Source organism: Dipteris shenzhenensis, chromosome 10, assembly GCF_047967505.1.
Source record: "Dipteris shenzhenensis isolate YYH24624 ecotype China chromosome 10, Dip_SZ_1.0, whole genome shotgun sequence".
NCBI lineage: Eukaryota > Viridiplantae > Streptophyta > Polypodiopsida > Gleicheniales > Dipteridaceae > Dipteris > Dipteris shenzhenensis.
In genome coordinates, this window is record NC_141605.1 from 25135365 (window position 1) to 25156516 (window position 21152).

Genomic DNA, 21152 nt, shown 5'->3' on the forward strand with positions numbered 1-21152 from the left:
ATCGAGAGCATACCCTATAAGTAGGAATTCCGAATCTGCATAACGGCCATTGAAAGACCCTCCTCTACATAAAAGGCATCTGGGTGCCTTATACTGGCAGAACGAGCAGGCTCAAAAACAGAAATGCTAAGTTCTAACTAGACAGTGGTTTGAAGTAGATAACCCCAGGAGCAATGCATATAGTACCACCTCTAGCCGAAGTTCAATAACCACATAAAATCAGTCAATCCGTGCATGGGTAGAAGTCAAACAACTGCTATTTGACCAAGAAAATAAGAGAGAATGTGGCAAGGCATGAAAAGCATATCAAACCAACAATCTTTGCCTCTAATTTTTTAAAAGGAAAGCATCCCAAGAAGCTCTCTTAATAGAGTGAATGCCATCTTCCCTTTCCCCTCATTTATATGTAGGCAACTCCCCCATGTTGAAGTTACCTGCAATCCCGAGAGAGCAGATCCTTTGAGAAAAGTGCTCTTTCGTATTGGGAGCATAGAGTTGTAGTACGCTGATCATACATCCATCTATGAACAAAATAATCCGTTGTGCCTTGTACAGAATAGTGATACCATGGGCAACCACAAGAGGTAGAATGGTGGCTGAAAGTGAAACAGAAATCCCCTCCCATGTTGCATGCAGACAAAAAATAATGACCTGAAAGCAGCTTACTTGACCTCTTGCAATCCCTAAGATCCTATAAATGAATACTGAGGGGCCCCCTTGCAACCCCAAGATGCAACTAATTTTGTATCAACTATCATTGGCAGCAATGGGGAACACCACCAAGACCCTGAATGTTCCAACATACAATCCTCATTGGCAGGAGGAAGAAGCCTGGAGCTGCTTCCCAGATCTAGCAAAGGAACTGCTTTCCCTCTTTGAATCTTTGCTAGCGTGAGTGGGTGGTGAGAAGTCCACTAGAGAGAGGATAATTCAGCGAAAATGTTGAAATACACAGAACAATACCAGCAGTATAAATGACTGCTCAATCTGTAACCCACAACGTGCAGAAGAGGCAACAAAAAAAGCGTTTGTCACTCATCACACCACACTTTGTCTCATATCAGTGGTTATTATCACTTAGTTGCCAGGACTAGGAGACAGGATATCCTTAGGCAGGAGAAACAGGAGAAACAGTGGCAGCCTGGCAAGGAGGAACAGAAAATACCTTTAGATATCTAGATCCTCAAACGCAGACCTCATTGAGATCATATCATGCACGGGAGTCTTTCTAAGTTCTCATGGAGGGAAGAATCAATAAATACTATTTTCTCTACTCTTGGTCCTAGACTTGGCAAAGAATAGTTGATTACCTCTGATAGGGTATTGCAGTCAGACTCAGATATTGTCATGCTTATGGCTCCCCCCCCCCCCCCCCCCAAAAAAGAGACTTCTATTGAGTAAGAGAAAAAACCCGCGAGAGCAAGCTCAAAGCGGAATACATCATGAAATCATGAGGACAAATAAACCCCCTCAAAATGAGGTGGAAAACAACCAAGGCTGAGGCTGAAAGTGCCACGTCAACCTTGTAGGAGTCTCAGAGAAGAAAGGAGAATCCTTCCATTCCTTGAAGAAAGAAGCCCTCCTAGCTGAGGCTGCACGGGAGTCTCCTTGCATACTCGTCCATGCGGCCATCAAGGTATATATGGTGTTTGTCCAGATACTAGCCAATGTATGCGAGGGATGAACCTGAGTTCCCTCCAATGCCTCTGTGCATCTGGCTCTCCAGATATGCCAGGCTGCTATGCTCACTAGAATCTCCCAAGAGGTATCCACAGAGGCATGTACAGTTGCAAAAGGAAGGTGTGGTATCACATCCAAAGAACAGGACTCAACTTGATGATGTCGAATCGAAATGGCCCGAGAGGAGTCAAGTCTCTCATAGAATACCTGAGAACCTATAAGAGAAAGCCAAGCCACTGAGCCCGTGTCATAAAGAATGGGGAGTAGGCAAAGTGACTGAAAATCTTGGCTACCCCCATCCAAATCATCCTCGCCTGTCTGCAATCCCATAAGCAATGCTGAATAGTCTCCAAAGCAGAGAGGCAACGAGGGCAAGTAGGATCGGCTTCGAACCTGGATCTCCAAAGGTTCACTGTAATCCCACCATGGATAGAAAGCCAAAAGAAAAGAGTGATCTTTCTATTCCTATGAGATTTCCAGAGTCTCTTCCAGAAGCACCTCTGCAAATCCGCAGTGATATCAAATGTCTCCCAATGAGGAACTCTGGAAGGCCTCCAACCTCTACTACTGAGTTGGAATCTCTTGGCATTACTAACGGTGTAACGAAAGAAGGGGATGCTCTTCTCTCGATGCCCTGCGTCAATCCACTCCCACTCTCCAGGGTCCCACTGCAAATACCTAACGGGAACTCCCCTGTAGAGCCAAAGCCTCCACAATCCGGTGGAGAGAAGCCGGGGGTCTGGGTCGAGAAACCACTCTGAATCTGATTCCTGCACCAAAAGACCTACAACCTTGATAGGCTGAAAAGCAGACTCAAGCAAGATGTCCTCTATGGACCTGAGCAATCTACCACCATCATGTACACTAAAAACCAAAGCATCCTCATGTGCATCTCGAAAGGCCAAAACCTGAAGAGGAACACCGCCTCTCGTAAAAGCACCTTCCCAAGTGAAGCAAGTGAGTGGCATATCATCTATGTCTATCCAATCCGCTGGTAGGGCTGCCTCAATCTGCAAGATCCTCCTTGTAATCCCTCTGAGATGTCCTGTCAACTGAGATTTGGTCTCCTCTGGAAGCCTGCGGAAAGCTTTCCATGACCCCAATGATGAGGCGGGTCCCCTCTCCCACGTGGACCACTGCATGTAGAGTGAGGCACCAAGTGGTCTACCATGATCAACCATATATTGTCATTCCACATGATCGGTTGCCTATCAATCTCTTCACAAGAAGAAGGGGGGATCCTCCAAAGAGTGCTCCTGAAACTGACCCATGCTTTCAATATGGCAACCATGAGAGAGACGAACGTGATTTGAGGTGTGCTGCGGTGAAAATCCACCTAATACTGCCCATCCAGTCTCCTCCTGAAGAAGGTGTGCACGTTTGTATGCTGCTAATAAAAAATGCCTTCCACAGCTCTTGCCCTGGCATAAGTCCCCGCACCACCATCTTGCAGAGTAAAGCTCTGCACTGTAAATCCAGATCAATAATATTGAGACCCCCTTCTTGTGTTAGGGGGATGAGGGTCTCCCAAGCCACCCTGGCTAACGCATTTTTTGTGCCATCAAGCCCACTCCAAAGAAAATTTATGATCGGTCTCCTGAGCTGAGTGATGCAGTCCCTAGAACGGCACAAGCATGAACAAACAAACCAAGCCATGGCCAAGAGGACCTAGTTGACCACCACAACTCTAGAGGCAAGATCCAGCTTGGCTGAGCTCCAAATAAGGAGCTTCCTCCTTATGCTCTCCAACATGGGAGCAAACTGCCGCGTGGAAGAAATATCCAAGCCAACATGGAAACCCAAATACCTGACTGGCACACCCCTCTGGACCCAAGTGAATCCTATGTCAAGCCCCCAAACTGGAGTGTCCTCATCACTGATCCAAATGCCATTGGATTTATGCCAATTTATCTGCGTCTCCGCCGCCAAGCAAAACAAATCCAATGCTGTTCTGAAAGAAGTGAGTGTCTATGGTGTGGCATCCAAGTAAACTGCTGTGTCATCTGCCAACTCACTGTCAAGTAGCTCCTCTTTCCTTCTGATGGGAAGTCTCAGCCCAAAGATGTCAGCTTGAGATCTAACATAGATACTCATAGCTTCAGCCACGAACCAAAAAAGAAAAGGAGCAAGGGGGCATCCCTGACGGACTGATCTGAAAATCTAAAATCTCTCACCCCTTACCCCACCAATAAGTACCTGGCTGTGGGCTGATCTGTACAAAGGGGAAACACCTCTGATCCAAGCATCAGTAAAGCCAAAATGTAGAAGGGTACCCTCCAAAAAATCCCAATCTACTCTGTCATAAGCTTTCTCAAAATCCAAGAGTAGAATGGCTAGATTCTGGCCGCTCTGTATGGCCCACTTTGAAGCTTCCTAAAAAGAGAAAATGTTATAAAAAATGCTTCTGCCATGCACAAATCCCGTTTGAGTGTCATGAATAAGATCTGGGAGAAGGGGTTGCAATCGGAGGCTGATTGCCTTGGCCAAAATCTTGCAACATGTCCCTAAAAGTTTGATAGGCCTCCACTGGCACACTAAATTTCTACAACCTCCTTTTGGAATAAGGTGGATGAGACCCTCTGTGAGCGACCCAGGCATCTCACCAGAGTCCCAAATGCCCTGCAGGGCTGATGTTATGTAGTCTCCAATCATATCCCAAATGCAATGAAAAAAGAAGGAGTGAGGCCATCCGAACCTGGGCACTTGCCCTTGTGAAGGGCTGAAAGTGCAGTCCTGAACTCTGTGTTGGTGAAAGGTGCATCAAGCAAAACATGCATATCCGGTTTCACCAACAAAGGGATGCTCTGCCAAATAACCTGTCTAGCATCCTCTCTATCCTGTGAGTCAGGATCTACAATAAGAAGGGCGGCATAAAAATCTGAAGCTATGTGCATGACGTCATCTAGATCTGTCTGTAAAACCCCATGTGAGTCGATAAGCTGGGATACACTCTCTCTACTATGTCTAGGGCCAAAAGTAGAGAAAAAGTGTTTATTGACTCTGCCACCCATTTGAATCCAAAAGGACTCCCCTGCATGAAAGGCATACTCTGCTCTCTGATCAAGCAATATCTTCAAATAAGTCCTTGTTGCAGCAAGGCGCTCCTAAATCCAAGCATCTAAAGGCCGTTTCAACTCTTCCCTCTGCAAAGCTGCCACCTACTGGCGAATACCAATCTCAAGTCTGAGAATATCTCGTCTCCTGGTACAAGCAACTGAGTGGTAGAAGTTGCTAAAACCAGAAAGGGAAGTAGCTACATGTGATGGAGATGGCTGCCCACCTAGGACATGAGAAACCCATATCTACAGGGCTGCCTTTGTAAGATCCTCCTCTGTGTACAAGGCATCTGGAATCCTGATGCTGGCAGACCGGCCTCTCAAGTGAAGCTCTGAGATAGCCAGCAGAACAGGAAAGTGGTCTGAAGTGGAAACCCCAGCAGCAATGCATACCGATCCACCTTTGTCTAGTGCCCAGTCATCTACATAGAATCTGTAAATGCGTGCATGAATAGGCATCTGCTGCCTTATGTTTGACCAAGAGAACAGGAGGGACTGTGGCTTAATAAGAAAGGCATCGTCCATCCAAGTATCTCTGCCACAGTAGTGAAAAAGGAAGGCATCCCAAGCTGCTCTCTCCAAAGAGTGAAGTCCTCCTTCTCTACCCCCTTTTTTGCCTCACGGTAACTCAACTATGTTAAAGTCACCTCCAATCACCCATGAATCCGCAATGGGGGCCCAGGAGAGCAAATCCTTCCACATAATGACACGTTTCCCTCTAATGTTGGAGGCATACACATTAAGGAAACCAACCTTATGCCCTCCAATGAGGAGAATAATCCACTGAGCCCTAGATGGGATAATGACTGTGTGTCCAACAACTAAGGGAGAACCGACTGTGAAATTGAAATAGAAGTGCCTCCCCTAGTGCCCAAGGCAGGCGACCAAAATGTATGACCAGAAAGAAACTTGCTGACTTGGCACAATCTCTAGAATCCATTTTGTGCTCTTGAATAAATAAGATATCAATGGAACCCCCAGTAACACCTGGATGAAGCTGATCCCGGATCAACTGTCTGCAGCGGCGATGTGGAACGCCACCTAGGCCTTGTATGTTCCAACTAACAATCCTCATTGACGGGAGGATATAGAGTGGAACACCTTACCCAACCTAGTGGTGGAAACAAACTCCTCAGCAAGGGAAGACCTCTTGCTCGAGGAGCGAGGAATGGAACCAAGTGGCAGAAAATCAACAGGGGAAAGAACCCTGCCATCTAACGCCCTCTCAACAGGAAACCCAATCACTAGCTCACCAAAAGTAGACGGCACAAACTCCTCCTCTGGGAAATATGAAGCATCTGCCAGAGCTGAAAATGAGTTCTTGTGAATCAGGCCAGACACCGGAGTGCGAACAATCCCTTCTGAGGAAAGAGGATCAATAGTGTAAATCATCCCCTTCCCCCTATCCAAGGGAGGAAGTGAGGACTGCTCTAGACGATCCTGTGTCTGCACGGCCGCAGAGACCTCTACTGCCTCGAGGAGAGTGTCTGGCACCACTGATTCCAGGGGAGAAGCTGCAACCGGAGAGGAGGTCGAAGCTGAAGTGTCTCGGACTGTGTGAGGTGAGACTAGAGGGACAACCCGAGGTGAAATAGAGTCCACTAGTGTATCCTCGTGAACTGAAGGTGGAATCTGCACACGAACCAGAACCCACTGGTATGCGACAGGTGCCCCTGTAGGTCGGGAGGCACCGGAGGTAGAAGGTGGCGGTACCAAAGGAGCGCTCAGTCGATGAGGAGCACTCTGGCGAGCTGTACCACCACTCTGAGGAGGATCGCCCTGTCGAGGTTGAGGAGCAGGTGCTGGACCTGTACCACCCCTCTGTCGAGGCCCAGGAGCAGGTGGTGGACATGTACCACCCCCCTGTTGAGGCCATGGGATGGTGGCTGTACCAAAGGGCTTCTGGGGCTTTTTCTTCTTCCTCGGTCAATCCCTGGCAAAGTGTCCAATGGTCCTGCAAATCCTGCACTGGTCCTATCTGCCTGCAATCTCTACTCTCTGGCAAAAAAAGGAACCATCAGGGCGCTGGATCATAACATGGTCCATCGTGAGGTTGGGATCCTTACGCAGGACCCTAACTCTAGGTACCCCATCAGCCTTGGTTGCCTCTGCTGCAATCAACGGCAACCCAGGGAGGGGTGGGATCTCAGCAACCGTGCCGAAATGCTCCCCAATAACAGAAAGAAGTCGATGGTAAACCTGGGAAAGCCCGAGAAATCTGATGAAGAGCGAAACGATTTCCTTATCTGCCTCCACTGGGTCGAAACCAATATCGAAGGCGTCAAAGAAGATCTTCCTGTGTCCCGGTTGTAAAAATTCAGCTTTGAGCACGGTGCTTGTAGCCTCCGGAGTGTCAAAAACAACCTGGAAAAAACCTCGTCCCAGAAGACGAACATCTAAAAGGCGTGGAGTTAGGTCTGGGGGGAGAGCCGCAAGCATCCAGTCTCTGGCTTGGGATCTGGAAGGGTGAGACCCGAAGATGTGTGCGAGTAACGTTGTAGAGCATTCAATCTCTACGTACTTCTTTAGCTGCTGCAACTTGTCTTCAGAAAAAGTAATGGTTTTCGCGGCCGATGGAGGTGGAGTAGGATTGGCTGACGGAATATCCATCACCAATCGAGGTGAGGACGCCGATTCGAACACCTTTGAAGCTCCGTCCGCTCCAAAAATTGCTGCGGGAGAAGGAAAGAAGGGGGAGACAGGAAGGGGGGACACGGAGGAGAGGAGAGAGCTTAGGAGAGGAGAGGGCTGAGTCAGGGATTAGGGAGCGGGGTAGAAGCGAAGGGGGAAGAGGAGAGCAAGGAGAGGCGGGGGGGATAGGGAGCGGGGAAGAGGGGGGGGGGGGGTGAGGCGTAGGAGAAGGGGGCGGGGTAGAGGGAAATGAGGGGTGAGGGCGAGGTAGAGGGCGGGGAAGAGGGGAGGAAGGGAGCGGGGTAGAAGGCGGGGGTAGGGAGCGGGGAGGGGGCAGGGTAGAAGGAGAGGAGGGAGCGGGGGTAGGAGGCGAGGAAGGGAGCGGGGGGTAGAAGGCAAGGTAGGGAGGGGGTAGAGAGGAGCAGCTGAAGGGGAGGGCGCAGGCTGAGAGGGAGAGGAGAGGGAGCGGAAGGAGAGGCAGGGAGGGGGCGGGCTGAGAGGCAGGGAGGGCGCAGGCTGAGAGGGAGAGGAGAGGGAGCGGAAGGAAAGGCAGGGAGGGGGCGGGCTGAGAGGGAGAGGGGAGGGAGCGGGGTGAGAGGGTAGGGGGCAGGCTGAGAGGGAGAAGAGGAGGAGGGAGGGAGGGGGAGGAGGAGGGGCTGAGGGCAAGGGAGAGAGGGAGGGAGGGGCTGGGGGAGAGGGGGCAGCAAGGGAGCGGGGAGGAGCAGCAGTTTCAGATGTGCTTATGGGACATCCAAACACGACTGACAGAGAGAGTGTCCGTTTGAGGGTTTGACAGACCATTCCTATGTTGGTGAAACAGTGTATGAGGATCTTTCACCAACTTGGAATCTAGGACTACTTTACTTCCCTTCACAAGAGAGAGTGCCAAGGTTCAGGCGGTTTGACCCTTTTTCTTTCTGGAAGAATATCGGTGATCATATCACTTTTTCTCCGCAAAGCATTTGGGACTCCGGTGGTATGCCTGCTTCACTTATTGCGTGTCTCATCCATCTCATTTTAAGCGGCAGAACTAGATACTCAATGGAGGCCGATGACTCTTTTGAGCACTGCATGTAAAGATCAGAGGCAATTAGCCTTCGTTTACAGCCTCTACTTCATGGTTTGATACATGACACAAAGATTGTCTTTGTGCATGTTTTTCCATGTCCCATTCTTTCGCAAGCATCTATTTGCACTATGATCATTTGAGGCATCATGATTCATACTCTATCGACGAATGTCAGTATTTCACACACACTAGTCTAGTAGACTGCAATGCCAGTGACAAATGTTGTTATTTCATACACACTAGTCCAGTAGCCTACAATGCTTGCATAAAGGTCCACATTATCTTAAGGTTCCGTCTAAAATATTATACACTCCACATACTACTTTCTACTTGTAACATTTCATGTAATCTAGTTGAACCTCGACATAGATAAACCATCCAATCGTATTGTTCCCTCTTGACATAATTGGATGATGATAGATGTGGTCGTCTACCTACCAAAATAGGTGTGGGTTGGCGTGTCACCTTTTTCCATGTCCCACTCTTTATTAAGTAAGCATTATTTGCACAATAATCATTCGAGGCATCATGCTCTATCGATGAATATCATTTTGGGAGGCTTCGTACTAGGACAAACAGTGTGGCCAGTACCTTGCTATTCTACTCTTGGATTTTGAGAAATATTATGATAGAGTAGTTGGGGCTTCCTAGATGATACTTTGCTACATGGATCTTGTGGATTTGAAGGATTTCAGATTCATGCCTGGATAGAGATTCACAATTTTTCTTAAAAGGAAAAAGCCTGTTGGTGAAGGAATTCGCACATGTGCGAACTGAGTATGATCATGATGGCTAGAAGGCGGGTGATTCTAAATGTATGAGCTGAGGGCTCATTTGCAAGGAGCCCTCAGGATCAGCCCAAACAACAAGAACTGACAGAAAATCAGTTCATTCTGCCCCTTGCATAATTATCGACCTCTTTTACAAGGTCCACTGCTTGGACCTAACCCCATCCTCATTGCCAGCTCATGCTATAACCTTGGGGTCATCACATGTACTCTCATGTGATTTCAGTTTTTTCATCAGTCTAAACTCTTCAAGAATCTATGCAAGTCCTCATGGAAGCATATGTTGGCATAGGGCAGAATGCATATGCAATGCACAGAGCAAAAGGTCAGTTTGACCTCACCTCCATGCAACTAGAGGAGACAAAGAAACTTGCTTACATAGAAATATGAGGGGAGCGGAACAAGGAAATGGACAGTCATTACAGATAGCCAGTTCATGTTTATTTCTTCACAGCTTTGCGCACCTCATGTTTCTTTTGCATTTTCTTGTTTAATAAGCTCATATCTCTTGGTAACAAAACACAGCATATATATGCATAACACCTGACCTATAAGCCCCCAAATGAGAAAGATCATGCACTTGACAGTCTATAATAGCGTGGGTAGCTAAACTAGTAGTGTTTTGGATTGAGGGTGCCATGTGGGCAGTAAGATGGCTGCCATATGGGCAGCAATGGTTGCCTACAATAGTGCACAGCAAGAAAGAAGGTACCTAAGCTTGTACAAAGGGTATAGTAGTGGGAGAGCCTGGAGAAGGTCGGAAAGCAAGAAAGTCCATTGTAGACCTAGAACCTCATACTGCAATAGGTAAATGGGCTACCAGGTGGGCAGTAGGGCCAGTAATAGAAGCCACCAACAAGGGTTGCAAGGGGTAGGCCTTATAGGCACACAAAATAGCAACAGATTGGTCAGCAAAGGGTGGCAAGGGGTAGGCCATATAGGCATGCAAAACAACAACAGACTGATCAGCAACGACCAGTCTGTGGTCGGCAGAAGGTGGTGTTAGGTAGGTGGCCAGGTAGGTGGCAGACTGGTGCCAGGTAGGTGGCCAGGTAGGTGGCAGACTGGTTAGCCAGACTGCCCTACCAGTTGGCTGAAAGGGGCATTCAGCCCTATATAAGGAGCCCCTCGAGAGGGTCCATTCATCTTTTGGAACCTCACTTTGCAGGTCATATTAGAGCAACAAAGAGTAGTGGGAGCCCGCTAGAGTTCACAACCTTAAAATAGAATTCTTGCAGGAGTCTAAGTCCCTGATACTTATATAAACCTAGGTGTAGACCTACACCTGTAGGAGAGAATGAAGGGGGGGGGGGAAGCAGTAGTACACCCACATGACAGTCTTGATGCACTTGATATGAATGGCATGATCAAGGCATGTTGCCTCTGTCATGCCTCAAAGAGATAGTAATGGAATAGACTATTTTGAAAAGGGAAAGTTGTTGCATTTCACTTGCAATTCAAGGCTATCAGCAAGAAATGATAAGACAACTAAAGAGGACAAAATAAGAGTGCAATGCACACAGGCTATTCAAAATAGCCTCAAATATGGCCCAACAATTGGATTATCGCTAGAACTGTAAAATTTTGAACCAAAATCTTATTTTCAAGTAGTACAGAAGAAAACTAAGATTGGGATTTGCTGAGTATGCATGTAGAGTGGGTTAGATAGTAGAAAAACCTAGTCAGCTAGCTAGTAGACCTGCTACAGAGCTTACTAATGCACCAATCTTGTTCTCTGATTTTAGACAGTTCAAGAGAGGCTTAGGATCATTGAAGGCCATAGTCTAGTGTGAACAACTATGCCGTTTCTGCACGCAGACACACACACACACACACACACAGATTCCTTCTTAGGCATACCCCCCCCCCTCTTCCCCCCCTTCTCTGTCTTTTGATTGGTTGGCATATCTTGGATGTTGTGAATCCCCTTATGGGCATTGGGTACACTCAGATTATTTTAACAAAGTTCCTCCTTGGTTTATCACTTTTCTTATTGCAATTATAGTAAATTACACCCCCCCCAAAAAAAAAAAAAAAACCTCAGTATTCTTAAATTTTGTAAATGTCCATGAGGGAATTTCTCCCCCCCCGCCAACACACACACACACACACACAATTATTAGTATATTTATACACTTAGTAGTTTTTCCTTTAGCCTTAAGGAAATGAAATATGTTGCAAGAATGCTCACCATACGAATGACCACCAGCTGCCTCTTGATGGCTGCTTTTTGTTACTCTCATCCTTTCGATTTTTGTCAACATACTTATGTGCCAACATCCTGTGTATCGTAAATCAGAATTGGATTAGCACAAAAAAGAATGACCACCGCAAACATGTATAGAACACTCAGACCATGAGTTCCAATGCCAAGGAAAGTTGTTCATATTTACTGTCCTTTAACTTGGCAAGTGCATAGCCAATATTTCATAGGAGCCTTTGTCAGATGTAAGAACAAATAAACAAGGTAAACTGGGTAGTCAACTGTAAAGAATAAAAGGAGAAGAGTACTTCAGTGCTTTTCGAAAATAGTATATACCCATCCTCTAAAAACACAACAGATAGTGCAGTTTCAAACTCATGATAATTATTTATAAGGTTGAAAACCATGAACTCCATCATGCGTAGCAAGGACTAGCTACTATGACATCCCCACTAATGCCATCAGCGCCCAACAAACAGATGCTCTCACACATACAAATCCACACACCCACACATCTTTGAGCATCCATTTATACAAAGGTCTTCGTACTCAGCTTCTGTTGGCACTCCGGAGGTGAAGGGCAAACTCAGCCGTGACAAAGACTAGCATTAGAGGAGAAGGCTAATCAAAAAGTAGTCCATGTTCTCTTCATTCAAGCTACAACTGCTTGTGAAGACTATAAAATTTCGTTCTAGTTCTCCCAAACGAGCGTCTAAGCAAAAAAATGCTTAGACAATCTAGTTAACAAGGCAACACACGGCTAAAGATAGAAAGAATTTTAGCAGGCTGCAACATGGACGAAAACTTCGCAAGGTGAACATACATACATGCATATCTTCATAAGACTAGCATATATCCAATCTTACAAATTAAATTTTATGAAACAAGTGAAAGAACAAAGGAAAGAAGGGAGTCTTGAAAGCGACTTTAACAAAATTATGAGTAAATGAGACAAATAAAACATAAGAATAACCTAGTAAGCAAAGCTGAGAACATACAGTAATACCCAAGCAGAACCTGCCATCTGGGTTTCGAAACATTCAGGGATCCCTTGGGTTTACCCACTGCTTAGTAAGTTTTGAAATCCCAACCCAACCAACAAAAACTTCTATAGCAAAAGGAGTAAACAAAGTAGAAAATAGTCTAAATATATATCTCTTCATAAGACTAGAAAATATCGAATCTACAAATTAAAGCTTTTATAACCAAGCGAAGAACAAAAGGAAAGAAGGGAGTTTGAAAACACCTTTGAACAAAATTATGAGTAAATGAGAAAAAATAAACAATAAAACTAATTTAGTAAGCAAAGCTGTGCTTATGTTGTCATCAGTACCCAAGCATACACTGCTGTCTGGGTTTCAAAACATTCAGGAACCTCTTGGATAAACCCACTGCTCCCTAAGTTTTGAAATCCCAACCCAAACAACGAAAAAATTAGATAGCAAAAAGGAGTTAACAAAGCAGAAAATAAGAAAAGAAACGTGAGAGAGAGAGAGAGAGAGAGAGAGTTTATTAAAGTATGAGACTGGAAAAACAGATAAATGAGCTGAATGGGTGGAGCCACTAAATGGGCATTTGCACCCAAGACAAATACGTGGAGATAGTCTACAATGTGGTATCACTATGATAGTCCTCTATATGTTGTAAAGGGGTCTCAACTGAAAGGCTCCGACAGTGGAATGAAAACTATAATACAACACTGACGTTGGTCAACCTGTGTGGTTTGCTGTGGTCCCTCATTATAGCTCTCTAGTGGACAAGTGCCACTGTCACCCTTGTCACTTGGTTTGGCAAACATGGAGGGAAGATCCCCGATCCTCATCGGTGCATCAACATGTTGGCGACTGTGACCATCAGGAGATCAAGTCAAAGAAGCATTTCGCTTTAACATGCCCTGTATAGTATGAGATTAGAGGTTGCTATCACTCTCTCTTCAGGGACAGTTTCGGACCCCTATCTAGTTTCGTGTCCTACCCTAATCAGATATGCCTGACTAATTTCATAGATGAGGTTGTCTGACATAGGGAGCATTTGCTTTGAACACATAGGCGAGATCAGTGCGTATAGCCAAACCCTACCCACAGCATGATCATGAAGTACTTCAAGCCAGATAGCACTCACCAATAGGGCTCAGGGAGACGGCAGATCTGATAACTAAAGCGAGAGACATGGCAGACTCGTCAGCGATTGAGTCACAGATCAGACTAGGGGAACTTGCCTCCATGCTTACCAGATCAGGGGCATGGCAGATTAGAGTGACAATGGCAATTGTTCGCCGCAGGGCCAAAGCTATAAGACCACAACATACCACACATACCAATAGCCATCGTTGCTCTATCACAGGCTTTATGCCACCGCACCTCATACACCACGGACCCCTCCCCTCCTGGGCCTGAAGTCCCTGCCAGTTTGCAGATACTCCCACACCGTCGCCAGCCCCCATCTTCTCCATCAATCCAGGGATTTTTTAAATGTATCGGTATTGTTATGATTAGGACTCTTTTTGTATTCATCATGGGTGTTGATGCCCATCTAGAGGATCCACCTCTCCAGCTCATCATATCAGGTTCTTTCAGTCTCATATACTCTTCAATCTTTCGCAACTTCTAATAAGCTTTCTTTCTTTATTTCTCGCTTAAGGTCTTGGCTTTCCCATCTCGTTTGGGCTTGTTGATCCATGCTCTGCAACTGCTAAAAATCAGTTATCAACCTCTGCGTGTGGAGTCTCGCTAGCCCCCTGATCTCCTCATCTTTGTGTCTTGAGCAACTAGGCTGGATATGGATCCAAAACAATCTCTACAGAGATAGTGGTGACACAATCTCGGATCTCATACCACACAAGACATCTAAAAGCGAAGTGCTCCTCTTACTCGATCTCATGTAGACCACATAATAGGGACAAGTAATGCTGTGAAAAAACAGCAAATTATCATACATCCCAGGTTAAGAATGAAGTACCAAAAGGCCATTATCTACGAAAGATAAAGGAAGCAACGGCACATGGACAAATGCCATTTACAAGTCAAGAGATGAGCAAATAAATAACAGATATGCGCCCAAAATTGCTTCACTATAAGCAAGGGGAGGAGTGTGGGAATGCCATGTGATTACTGGTAAGACGAGGGCTGTAAGGATGCAAATAGATCCTGGAAAACAACAAACAAAGCACAGAAAGGAGGAAAAGTAAGAATATACAAACAGATAGTAAGGAATAAGAAAAGAATATTGATCAAGAACGAGCAGCTTGGGAGCTTTGAAGTTGAAGTTCTGAAACAAAATCCCAGTGTAATGAAGGGGGGAAAAGGGCTATTTTGAGATTTGAAGTTCTGAAACAAAATCCGTGTAATGAAGGGGGGGAAAGGGCTATTTTAGAGGCCCTTTGGAGGCCTTTTAGGTGGGAAATGTGGAGGTACTATACAAGTCCCAATCAGCCCCTCATTGTAGACTTTTTGATGTGATATCTAATCTTATCTCAGGCCCCTGCTCACCCTCCCCCTCGCTCAGCCCCCCCGCTAACCCCCCCGCTCAGCCCCCGCTACCCTCTGCTACCCCCCCGCTCAGCCCCCGCTACCATCTGCTACCCCCTCGCTCAGCCCTCCGCTACCCCCCGCTCAGCCCCCGCTACCCCTCTGCCACCCTCGCTCAGCCCCCCCGCTACTCCTCCGCCACCCTCGCTGCTCCCTCGCAACCCCTTTGCTACCCCTCCGCCACGCCCCTGCTACCCCTCCGCCACCCTTGCTGCTCCCTCGCCACCCTGTGCTACCCCCCTGCCACCCGCGCTGCTACCTCACCACCCCTTCGTTTCTCCTCCGCCCCCGCCCTTTTTTTTTTTGGCCCCCCACTTGCAGCTCTGACCTCCTGCAATCCCTTCTTTGCCCGCTGCTGCCTCCCCCATAATGAAGGGAACAGGGGGATGAGGACAGGAGGCGGGAGACCCTTCGGTCCAACTTTACATACGCATGGAGATGGGGAAGGGGAATGGTGACAAGGGAAAAACACAAAAGCAACTCAGTCTGGAGGACTTCAAAAAACACAGCAACCAGAGCCGTTTGACAGTGGACAGCACCGCGGCCCAGAAGAAAGGGGCCCACCCAAAGCCCATGCCGCTCACCACATCCTCGACCCCTATGGTTACCACCACTATTTCACCCCCATCATCTGCCTCATGATCTACGCCACCTCTCTCCTCCCCCCCCTCGTATCACCTCTACCTCTCAGAGTCAACCACCCTTCATCACCTCATCCGGCCTCGCTACTCCTACATACCACTCCCCCGCCCAAATCATGTTGTCCCCATCCTCAGTGCAACCTCAGCAGCCCACCTTCATTCCAACCCCTCTCAAGATCCAGTTCCCACTTGGACCAGGACATCTTAGGCCCCCACCAAATGCTTGGGACTCCCTATTGACTGAGATACACATCATCCGGGCCCGTCAAGCAAAGCTGACACATTACACTCATGAGCAGGCCCGATACACCCAGGAGCAAGCCCGCATTATACACGAGCAGGGCACCCTTATCCAGGGGCTCAAACACAACATCACATAGCTTCGAGAGGAGCTCGAGACCCTCAGAGCAGCGCCTAGAGGGACCCCAGTCACAGAGATGGAGGCACAGATAGCCACGATACAGTTGGCTATAGTAGAGACGACTAGATGGGTGGATGTGGCGAAACGGGAGCCCGCAAAGGCAACCGTTTCAGTCGCCATACAGGAGCAGTAGCAAAGGGCTTCGAAGGCCCTCAACATCCGGAGACGAGGGATCACGCGAGACAACACCAGCACCACTACGACACCCATGGAGGAGGCAATCACCTTTGTGACCACCACCATGGGGGTCCCTGATCATGGCATAGAGGGAGCATGGCGTGTTGGGAGAGACCCCAACCGAGAGCAGCCCCTAGTCATTTGCTTTAGAGATTCACATGCTCGACTAGCGACACTCCAATGCCGAACCGCTCTATGAGAGCATCCCACCCTGTCCATGGACGAGGATTTGACACCACTACAGATTGAGGAGCAACGAGTTCTTCTGCAGCAGCGGGATGTTGTCCGTAAGGAGGGGGAATGGGCCGTGGTCCGAGATAGTAGGCTGTTGACTGGCACCCATCGGGCTCCCACCCGTACCCCCTAGGGGGACGGGGCCTATGAGACTCAGGTTTCCGATACCCTAGCCTACACCATTTGGAACTGTAATGGTACCTTATGGTCAGACCCAGGGAACTTCTCGGAGTCTTATACAGGACGAGACATAGTCTTTTACATGGAGACACACAAGAGCACAGAGCGTCCACTACCGATAGTCACTGGCTACACATGGGAGTCAGCCTTCAGGGATGAGACGAGGGATACAGGAGGAGTCCGAGGATCAGGTGAGGTCATAGTTTTGTACAGGTCTTCCCTCGCTCGAGCCATCTCCATTGAGAGGAAGGATGCACACTCCCGATTCATGTGGATCCGGATCCGACGCAGACACCCGTGACCTTTTCATAGCAATATGCTACTTCCCGCCACACACATCCCACTTCGCTAGAGTGGCACGAGAGGAGGGTGAGACGTTGCCATATGCATCCTTACATCAGGATATCCCAAAACTTTTAGCCTGCGGAAAAGTTCTCCTTGTTGGGGACTTCAACGCTAGGACGAGCACGCGCTAGGCACCACTCTTGGACTTTCGAGACGACTCTATCATGCTACCAAACATGGACCTAGACGGAGCAGGTATGACCAAGATCTCATCGGACCGACACGGGCCTATTATACCATATGGACACACGCTCCTTGATCTTGCAGGATGCATGATCTCTATCATCTACAACGGGCTTGACCTATGGCCCTTCTCAGGTGGTTTTACTTGCTTCCCACACGGGGGGGGCACTAGTGTAGTAGATTACATCATGGGATCCCCTACCTTCACTTCATGTATCACCGACTTCACCGTAGCACCACTCCCTCTAGGAGTTGATCACACATACCTATTCTTCACTATCGCCACCCCACCCTTAGCCACACCACACACACCACATAGGAAGCACGACACCTACCACGACATACACTTTGATCACAGCCTCTCGTTGGCCTACTCTGGACGCCTAAACAGACTCCTAACCTACATCAATCACATACCACTCATAGAGGACCGTGCTACCTTGATTAGTCGCACACTCCACGAGGCTGTCCTCCAAATCTTTCCCCACACCACACGATCCACTAGACCACCACCTCTTGGTTCTGTACCCTGCAACAATTGGTACGATGCTGAGTGCAAGGCTTATCGTTGACAGCTCCGACTTGAAACCAGATGTCACCTCCCGAACACACCAGACACAGTACGCAAGTACCAACGTCTCGTACGTCGGAGGAAGCAGCCCACTACAAATCTCATACACACACCTCGCCCCACCACTTGCACATTGTTCACCAGAGGGGGAGTCAAGGACGTGACATTGAAACTGCACAATGGCCGAGCTAAGGATCACGAGGGGCTATGCACTAAGTTTATCGCATATGGGATCGACACGTTAGCCCCGATCCTAGCAAAGCTATTCAATGACGCTGTTTACCTTGGCTTCCCCCGCACTTGGACACTCAACACCATCACCCCCATCCACAAGACAGGGGATCCCATGGACCCAAGTAACTACAGGACTATCATGATTGGACATGTGATGTCCAAGATCTATGCAGCTGTATTGGATGCATCGGCCAACCTGTTCGCAGAGATGAGAGGGCTCAGAGCAGAGAGTCAAGCCGGTTTCAGGCGAGACCATGGGACTATGGATCACATACTCACACTCAGGTGTGTCATTGAGGAGGCCAGATCACGGAAGGAGAGGGTATATTGCTGCTTTGTGGATTTTCGCAAAGCCTTTGACACAGTACCTCGAGATCGTTTCATCACACGCCTACAGACCCTGGGATTTGATCAGGAAATCATTTGGGCAGTCACGGCACTTTATGATAGAGTCTTAGGCCGAGTTCAGACAGGCGCAGGTTGGACAGATGAGATCTTGAGTACCATAGGGGTCAAACAGGGTTGTCCCTTATCACCAACCCTATTTGGCCTCTACATCGATGGGCTTAAGACTTTCATGGGGGCATTCACAGGGACCGGTTGCTCACTTGCCGGGATCATCATCAGGATTCTTCTTTATGCAGATGACGTGGCACTCTTATCATCCACACCCGAAGGGCTCCAGCGACACCTGGTTGCACTGCAGGCTTTTTGTTTATCCCATGATTTGGAGGTCAACCTTGGCAAGACCAAGGTCATGATCTTTAACACCTCTCGAGCAAACATGCAACGGAAGCACTTCACTTTCGGTGGGTCACCAGTTGAGATCGTATCCTCATACACTTACTTGGGGGTCATCTTCTCCAGCCCGATTTTCACGATGAGACCAGCGATGCAGGCCAGACTGAGTAGGGGATACGCCTCACAGGCTCGGCTAGAGAGACAATGCTTCCACTCCCACTTCCAGGACCCTTGGACCAAGGCTCTTCTCTTCGACTCCTTGGTCCGACCAGCCGGTATGTATGGCAGCCCTTGTTGGGGGCCTAACATGTCAGAGATAGAGTAGACATGGGTGGAGCGCCTACAAATCCTCATGCTCTCACAGATGATCCGGGGAAAACAGTCTATACCACATCACATCATTCAGGCCGAGTTTGGTGCTTCTCCACTCCAGCTAGATGCAACCTTTCAGACCATCACATATCTACACCGGGTTAGATCATATGAGGACTGCACATTAGGGAGACAGAGGTTGCCATGGTTGGCTCTCGATTCCTCCATGAGGTTGGCAGCAGAGGGAGACGAACGATGCTGGTATGCACGGACTCACAAATGGTTTGTGAGACTAGGGTTTCACATCGATAGGATACCTCCTTTTCAGTATAGTTTAGTTGCCCCTCCGGTACTCCCATCCACCATCCTGATCGGGCCACACACCAACCAGGTCATTCGAGAGGATCTCTTGCAGCTACACACCTTTAGGACTTGGTTGGAGCCGAGGGAGCTTCCAGTGAAGCTGAGTTTCTACATATATTATTGTCTTCGTATTTCAGAGGAGTGATTCATCACACCACCGGGGTACACTGAGCTTCATATGCCTCACTCACTATGGATCTCCATCGGATAGTTTCGGGTATCATCACACTGCCTCCGCATAGAGAGCGGCAGAGCAGAGGGGATTCCTAGGGAGCATCGCTTATGCATATTGTGCGACTGTTAGGCGGTTGAGTTGGAGGAGAATTTTATTTTCAGGTGCCCAGTGTACTACGAGATCCGAGGTCGCTACCACTGCCTCTTCAGACACGGCTCCGGGCTCCTTTCAAGATTCCTCGCCTACCCAGATCAGAGATGCCTCGCGGCCTTCATTCACGAGGGGGTCCGACACAGAGAGTACTTACTCAGGTGACGGGACTTGGCCACATCATCAAACACCTCTCAAAGCAAGATCACAGAGTTCTTCCCATCGAGTGACATTGATCGTCCAGTCTCTAGCCGTAGACGTGACAAAGATCCCGACCTGACGACCGCAGCACGGCACACGAGACATCGAGGGGACACACAGATCACTTTGGGGGACCTCCCGTCATTGTTTAGACCCGGGATACGTCCCACGGGAGTCACGGTGGCTCTGGTCTTGCGTCGAGCCTCATCCAGGAGACCAAGACGCACAGCACCCCTTGACGGGCACCAGCGTCCCATCACCGGCTATGCACCAGCCAGGGCGACATGACATACGGAGGATTCTGCTCCGCTCCAGTCTTTTTCTTTTCATTGTTACACCCACATGTATTTGATTATGTATGATTAGACTTAGGATTCAGCACAAGTGATGATGCTCGTTTCAGTAGCTCCACCCTTACTGTGATTTGTATCAGGTTTTCTTCCAGTCTCATAGATCCATCGGTCTTCCGAAGACTCTAATAAAATTTCTTTCTTTCTATCTTTCTCCCCTCCTTCCTCCTACGTGCTGCCTTCACTTTCTCTCCATCTCTCTCTTCCCCTCACCCTTAGCTGAATTAGTGCAACCACTAGTAGATGGTTCATACTCTGAATGAAAAGTCATCATAAGCAGTGACATAGGAGTCAAGCAAGGCTGCCCCCTCTCACCAACTCTCTTTTGTTTGTTCATCCATGAATTGGAAGAGTGGATGAGAACACACAGCGGCGAAGGTGTCCAGATTGCAGGCTATGCCCTCTTATTGCTTATTTACGCAGATGATGTAGCCTTCTTTAAAAAAGAAAGAAAGAGATGCAAACACATTTGTATACACTCGGAAAATTCTGCAAACACTCAAGAATGCAAGTCAACATATCCAAGACAAAAGTGATGGTGATTGGGGCTCGGAATAAATAGGTTGATCTCACTTTTGAGGGGGAGCCTCTGGATGGTCATACAAATATTTGGGGCTGGAACTTGCAGACACTTACAAGTGGAATGCATGTGTGGAAAGAAGAATCATGGGAGGTTTGAAAGCTTTATATAGCTTCCAAAACAAGTGCAGAAAGGCACACTTATGGAACTGGGAAATGAGAGATTTTTCGTATACCATGCTCGTACAAACAGTGATCCTTTACGGGTGCCCAGCCTGGGCACCTGGGCTCTCTAGGGCCTACTGGAACTGAATAGAGACTTTGCATAAATGATTTCTCATAGGGGAGTTACGGGTGAAGGCACAAACACCATGCCCCATCTTGTTGGCTGAGACAGGTAT

General features: G+C 48.0%; 1 protein-coding gene across 1 annotated transcript in view; it reads right to left on the reverse strand.

The window, feature by feature from the left end:
• Window positions 1-21152, reverse strand: part of LOC147897604 (pleckstrin homology (PH) domain-containing protein) — a 185759-nt gene that overhangs the window by 146096 nt on the left and 18511 nt on the right. Inside the window, exon 10 of the mRNA XM_087380060.1 lies at window positions 11416-11505. Within this exon, the coding sequence (XP_087236186.1) occupies window positions 11416-11505 (90 nt within the window). The remainder of the gene's footprint in view (window positions 1-11415; window positions 11506-21152) is intronic.